The 7,113-nt window shown below is 51.8% G+C and overlaps 2 protein-coding genes across 2 annotated transcripts; one reads left to right on the top strand and one right to left on the bottom strand.

The window, feature by feature from the left end:
• Positions 1 to 501: 501 nt before the first annotated feature.
• On the top strand, positions 502 to 5,305 carry J4E78_005720 (uncharacterized protein; the record flags this gene model as incomplete). The annotated part of the gene is made up of 7 exons (XM_049366336.1): positions 502 to 714; positions 768 to 1,296; positions 1,355 to 1,581; positions 1,638 to 2,151; positions 2,202 to 2,983; positions 3,050 to 4,980; positions 5,032 to 5,305. 7 exons carry the CDS (start codon positions 502 to 504, stop codon positions 5,303 to 5,305), a joined length of 4,470 nt encoding a protein of 1,489 aa, XP_049222062.1.
• A 236-nt stretch (positions 5,306 to 5,541) lies between these two features.
• On the bottom strand, positions 5,542 to 6,370 carry J4E78_005719 (uncharacterized protein; the record flags this gene model as incomplete). Its single annotated transcript, XM_049366335.1, has 2 exons — positions 5,542 to 6,200; positions 6,259 to 6,370. 2 exons carry the CDS (start codon positions 6,368 to 6,370, stop codon positions 5,542 to 5,544), a joined length of 771 nt encoding a protein of 256 aa, XP_049222061.1.
• Positions 6,371 to 7,113: the final 743 nt, after the last annotated feature.

Below are 7,113 nucleotides of genomic sequence, written 5' to 3'. Positions count from 1 at the left end.
TATGAGATGCCAGTCACGCACCCTACTACCGGTATATTCTCCACCATCACTTTCCGGGTCTGCAAGCTATCTGCTTTAGTGCAAGATGACGATGCTCTCAGCCAGCCAACTCGATATCATGCCATCAAGATGGCGATTGAAAGCCGTGTTCAGCTCATAATTAATACGTAAGGCGCTACTAGTAGCTCTTGGGGATGAGAAAAGGTGTGTGTCTGTGTGGCATTGCGGAGCATTGGTCTGAAAAGATCTTCAAACATGCTACCGCCTTGTCCAAGCCGTCGCCGCGAGTAGTCAGAAACACTGACGCAGGGAAGCAAAGAAATAATCACCCTGCCACCCGTCCACATGATCAACATAGGGATTGGAACTACTCAAGCGTTTGTGGGGTTCTCGGGGTTCTCATAGTATCAAGAGTCCCTTCCCTATATGCCTCCCTCGATGCACCATCTACATTGCTAAACAACGTCGACGAGTTGGTTCTCGCCCATAATGGCAACAAGTATGGATCGCAATTGCGCCTTGACGGACGACACCTTTGGTCCCTACGCTGGCGCGGAGTGCCGTGGCGGGTTCGACTTTACTCTTCTCTTTTCAGAGATCTTTCTCTCCATCATACCTCTATCTCTGTTGATAGCTATTGCTCCATTCAGGATCTACCAACTGTGGTGGAAGGAGACCAAGGTCTCTAGGTCTACCTTGTTATACACTAAACTGGTATGTACTTCATCGCGAGCTCAACACTCAGGTATCTGACCATTACACCACAGATAGCATGGGCCGTCTTCACTGGCTTCGAACTCGCCCTTCTTGTTGTTTGGTCGAACCGACAAGTCCGCAACAGTCGTGCTGAACTCCCTTCCGCTGCCATCAGTTTCGTGGGCGCATTATTGCTAGGATGTCTCTCATACGTAGAGCATATGCGAACCATTCGCCCATCATTCCTCCTCACAGTATACCTCCTCTTTACCAGCATATTCGACATCGAACGTTCCCGCAGCTACGGACTCACCCCAGAGCTTGAGCATGTTGCCACCGTCTTTGGACCCCGCCTGGGACTGAAGGTTTTCCTTGCTATAGTGGAAGCAAGAGACAAGCGCCGACACCTTCTGCCGGACTTCGCCAACAATCCCCCGGAGGCTACCAGTGGCATGTACAAGCGAGCGACTTTCTGGTGGCTGAACTCGCTGTTCAAAAAAGGATACTCAACTACGTTGAACATCGAAGACCTTTTTCAATTGGACAAACACCTACGAGCCGACTACTTGCATCATTTGCTTGGATCATCATGGGCAAGAGGTAGGTCATAATCACGTCTGAACATTTCCCGCACACCCGCTAATGCTAGAGCTCATAGTCAAAAACATCGGTACCCACTCTCTCTTCGGAATGACACTGAGAAACCTGAAATGGTCTATATTGGCAGTCGTGCCACCCAGACTTTTCTTGATCGCCTTCAACTTTTGCCAACCCTTCTTGATCGAAAGGGCAGTCCTCTTCTCCCAAGAAGAAGACACGGCGCAAACTTCAAACATCGGTTACGGACTCATCGGCGCATACATCATTGTCTTCATCGGTATCGCAGTCAGTATACAACCGGGATAACGTGTCGTGGACAGCTGCACTAATCAACCCTGCAGGTTTCTACCGGCCAGTACATGCATCTAACGTTCCGATTCATCACCCAAATGCGAGGCGGTCTCATTTCGATGCTATACAACAAAGCGACAGAAGTCACATTGACGGATGTGGACGCTGCGTCTTCTATCACGCTCATGAGCGCTGATGTTGAGCGCATTGTTACCGGTATGGAGACTGGCCACGAGATATGGTCCAATACTCTTGAAATCACCCTTGCGATGTATCTTCTGGAGCGACAGCTCGGCGCAGCATGCGCTATTCCTATCGGCGTTGCTGTTCTCTCATTGCTCGGCTCGATAGCAGCCACCAGCTTGGTAATGCAACGTCAAGCACTTTGGCTCGAAGGTATAGAACGGCGTATCGCAGCGACTAACGCTATGCTCAACTCAATGAAGGGTGTCAAGATGGGCGGTCTCACTGAAGTGTTACGAGATGATCTTCAGAAGCTCCGAGTCGATGAGCTCAATATCTCCAAGAAGTTCAGGAAGCTCCTCATCTGGACTATGGGGTTCTGTAAGTTCTGTATCATGCACAAATTCCCCTCATTCACTGACTTCCGATAGCTTACATCTCGCCAATCGTGTCACCCATCTTGGCGTTCGCCGTCTTCTCAGTCATCGCACAAAACAGCGACGGCCAAAGCACACTGGACACCGCCACCGTCTTCACTTCCCTCTCGCTGTTTACACTCCTCACTGAGCCTCTAGGGTCTCTCATCATGGCACTTTCCTCGCTCATGGGAGGTGTGGGGTCGTTCAAGAGAATCCAGGATTTCTTGACACTAGCTCCGAGAAATGAGCAGCGCAGATTCCCTTCCATCTATGGTGGCAGCACAACGTCGTTGTTTGCAGGTGAGTCGATCAAGGGATCCGAAACTTCTCAAAAGAGCCGCGGCTCTGTTGAAGTAAAGGAGTTCAGCGCGCTCGGCTCTCAGGCTATCGTGATTGAGAACGGCTACTTCGGATGGGACCCGGTCAAGCAGCCCTCTGGTACCTTGCAGGATATCGACATGATCGTCCCACGCGGGAAGATTACCATGGTCGTGGGACCGGTAGGGTGTGGTAAGTCAACCCTGCTCAAAGCTGTGTTAGGAGAGCTGCCCGTCATGGGTGGCTCCCTGCAGGTGTCTTCCCTGCGGATCGCCTTGTGCGACCAAACCCCATGGCATGTGAACGGCACAGTGCAGGAGAGCATTATCGGTGCAGCAGTATTCGATCATCGGTGGTACTCATCGGTTGTTCGGAGCTGCGCGTTAGATGAAGACCTCCGGCAATTACCCCAGGGTGATCAAACCGAGATCGGCAGCAAGGGTATCGCATTGAGCGGAGGCCAGAGCCAACGAATTGTAAGACACACCAACACTCACCCCTCTTTTCATGATTGGACATTACTAACCACTGTACATTTCCAGGCGCTTGCCAGGGCAGTCTACGCCCAAAAAGACATCATCATCCTCGATGACTGCCTTAGCGGTCTCGATGGCCAGACCGAGAACCGCATCTGGCACAGCCTCTTCGGCTATGAGGGGCTATTGAAGCGATGCAGAACCACTGTTCTTGTTGCATCCTCATCAGCCAAACGTCTACCCTATTGTGATCATATCGTCTCTCTCGACAGCAACGGTAGCATCTCGGAACAAGGCCCCTTCGAGAAGTTAAATAAGTCAGGAGGCTATGTATCAGGCTTTGATCTCGGACGCGCCGACTGGGATTACCGCCCAGAGAAGCACATCTACGAAGAGCCGCCACGATACACTGAGCGTCAAGTCACCGACGCCCAGCTCACAGAGGACGACGTCCAAGCGGAAGCGAACCGCCGCACTGGAGACACAGCCATCTACCTCTACTACATCAGCACTGTGGGCTGGATCCCGACGATCATCTTCATCATTTCCATTGTCATCTTCATCTTCGGTATCTCGTTCCCAACAGTTTGGGTGAAGATGTGGGCGGAGTACAACGAGAACCACCCCAACGAGCGACTCGGTTACTGGCTGGGCATCTACGCCATGCTTGGTGGGCTTGCTCTCTTCTTCCTCATGGTCAGTTGCTGGCAGCTCATTATCACGATGGTGCCTCGTTCCGGTGTCACATTCCACAAGAAGCTGCTGGATACAGTGCTCGCATCGCCCATGTCCTTCTTCTCCACCACCGATACCGGAGTGACGCTCAATCGCTTCAGCCAAGATCTTATGTTGATCGACATGGAGCTGCCAGTCGCTGCACTGAACACCTTTGCCACTTTCGTTCTGGTCATTGGACAGATGGTTCTCATCGCCGTCGCGGCTCCCTACGCAGCGATCTCATTCCCTGTCGTCATTGTCGCAGTCTTCTTCGTACAAAAGTTTTACTTGCGCACGTCGCGTCAACTCCGCTTCCTCGATCTAGAAGCCAAGTCGCCGCTCTACACTCAGTTCAACGAGATACTGGAAGGCTTGGCGACTATTCGTGCCTTTGGATGGCAGAGTTTCGTCGAAGAGAAAGCCAAGGCGCTGCTTGACCGCAGCCAGCGTCCCTTCTACCTTCTCTTCGCGGCACAACGATGGCTGACGCTTGTCTTGGACCTCGTCGTTGCGGCTGTTGCCACCATTCTCATCGTCCTCGTCGTCACACTGAAGGGAAAGCTCAGCGCTGGATATGTCGGTGTTGCACTACTGAACGTCGTACTCTTCTCTCAAAGTATCAAGCTGCTCATCTCCTTCTGGACTCAGCTAGAAACACACATCGGAAGTGTGGCTAGGATCAAGAACTTCACCACCGATGCCATCGCGGAAGACCATGAGAGCGAAGATCACATTCCCGCTTCCAACTGGCCAAGCGCGGGCAAGATCGAGTTCAGAAGCATTGAAGCATACCACCGACCCGGTGAGCCTGTCATCTCAAACTTCTCACTCTCCATCAACCCTGGTGAGAAGGTCGCCATCGTTGGTCGCACCGGTAGTGGAAAGTCGTCGCTAGTGCTCTCACTCTTCCGCATGGTCGAGCTCTCGTCTGGCAGCATTACCATCGACTCCGTACCTCTTACCCGCATTCCTCGTCAAACCATCCGCAGTCGCCTCATCGGCCTACCTCAGGACGCTTACCTACTGCCCGGCTCGATCCGCCTTAACGCCGATCCTTTGAGAGAGTCGAATGACAAGGCCATTATGGCCGCGCTGAAAGACGTCCAGCTCTGGGACATCATTGTGTCCAAGGGCGATGTCGACAAGTACGCGCATCCGCTAGATGTCGAGGTTGAAGACCTCCACTTCTCGCACGGACAGCGCCAGCTCTTCTGCTTAGCGCGCGCCATGCTCAAGAAGGACAAGTCCACCGTGGTCGTCATGGACGAGGCCACCAGCAAGTAAGTCATCGCACATTCCATCACACTCTCAATACTAACAACGACGCTTAGTCTCGATGCTGCAAGCGACGCCCACGTCCAACGCCTTCTTCGCTCCCGCTTCCCACACCACACCCTCATTACCGTTGCGCATAAACTCGACACCATACTCGACTTCGACAAGGTCGTCGTCATGAACAAAGGCCAGCTCGTCGAGTACGGCTGCCCGCACAAGCTGTTGGACCGCCAAGGAAGCTGGTTCAAGAGCCTGTACGAGGATACCGCACGAGGAGGAGACATAGAGGACGACGATGACGATGACGCGATAAACACCGTATCGCGATAGGCACAGAACTGGACATATACATAATGATACTGGGGTGACGAGTTCATTTCTTTGCACATATGTCTGCGGGTATACAAAACATTTCCTCCTGTCATCACATCGGAGCCAAAAGGCGTTGGGGCATAGCAGACTGTGTTTATTTATTTCCACCTCTATATTTATGAAGAAGCCAAGAGGTCTTCATGGTATCACACTTCCATAATATATACTATCATACACCAAATCCTCCACATGAATCAAGTCGCACGTGAAAGCTCCACCACAACCTCCTGGCCTTGGTTCCTGAAACCCTGTAGTAACCAATTCTTGATACCCGCGATGACATTCTCGGGGTTACCATCGACAGTGTAGGCGGCCACCATGTCGCTCTTGATGTATATCAGACGGAGGTACTTCAGGGACTTGTTGTCGAAGATGGATTTCATCCCGTACTTTCGAACAATATCCGCAACCGACCTCGTCACCCTTCTCTTAGCCCTCTCAGGATCCACCCGTTCTAACTCTTGAAGTTGCCTCTCACCGAACATCGAATCTGTAACCGTCGACGTATGCAGAGTGAAAGCCATTTCTTGCAGCTCAGGCAGACTTGAAGCGAGAGCGAGATATGGGTTTGACGAGCGATTGTCGGTGATACCAGAGAACCAGTGAAAGCCGTTCATGTCGACTTTGAGTATGTTCTTGTCGATATCTGGAAGAGTTTGCAGCATATCGCCGATAAAGTAGGTGTCTGTGGTAGAGGCGACGGTGAAAGTCAAGAGGCGGACGTAGGGAAGGACGGTGTTTCTCCATTCATCTTCTTTTTCGGCGTTGAAAGTGATGCCTTTGAGGAACTGGGGGCGAGCGGGATTGGCTTCTGGTGTACTGGACTCGGCGGCGATGTCGATGGTGAAAGGGCCTAAGGAGATGGTATGGTTAGAGTTGGTGGATACAATGAGGGGAGGGAAGTTCTTTACCACGGCAAAGAATGTTCCAGACGGCGATGTTGGCGTCATCGGGGACACGGACATGAGCCAATCCATGGCCTTGGAGGTTGCCAGTGGTAGTGGGGTTGTTGGAGGTAGACATGGTGAGGGCGTGTATATCTTCTGGGTGGTGGCTCGGGTATGGGAAGAAGGATGATAATGTAGTGAAGTATGGCAGGCAGTGAAGTCTTTAAGTGTAGGTAAGGAGTCCAAGTCTAGTGGTGGTAGAGGATTCTTATATATGGCCTCAGTGCGAGACCCGGGCTACGTCGTGCTCACCTGCCATGATGTCCTTGTGACAAAAGCGTTTGCTCAAGGTAAAGGAGAAGGCCAAGTCAAAGGCGAAGAGGAGACTGATGACGCGATCGATATATGACCAACGGGCCCATATCCAGTATAGTTGAGAGTGTGAGAGCGATGATCCACTGGCAAACGCACACTTGAGCGCTCTTTATACCCGATCTATATCAGCAATTGCGTCCAGTGTGCTCATGAGGCCCTCTCAGTATTTCAAAGAAGACGTCAGGGGCCACTTGCATGTGACAAAACTCTCTCATTGCCGTTTGTATTCTCATTCACGTCAAGTCAGGGGGCTACATCAGGTCCAGTTTGACATAGTATCGGTGCGGCAGCGGCTCGCAGAAAATGATGCACGCGACTGACTATAGCAAACGCTCTAAGAGATCCGGATATCCACTGATGTCCGAGTCTCGGTCGAATCTCCGTCTGATATTACGACAAATCTTGCATTGAGAAAACCGTCGTTTTGAGATGTAGTAAAGTGAGGGATGTGTGCGCAGAGGGATTCGAGCCAGATGCATTGTCCGAGTGTCAACGTCGGTCTCT

The sequence above is a fragment of the Alternaria triticimaculans genome, assembly GCF_023758025.1.
Source record: "Alternaria triticimaculans strain BMP 0046 chromosome Unknown scaffold_7, whole genome shotgun sequence".
NCBI lineage: Eukaryota > Fungi > Ascomycota > Dothideomycetes > Pleosporales > Pleosporaceae > Alternaria > Alternaria triticimaculans.
This window is presented reverse-complemented; position numbering and strand designations above follow the sequence as displayed.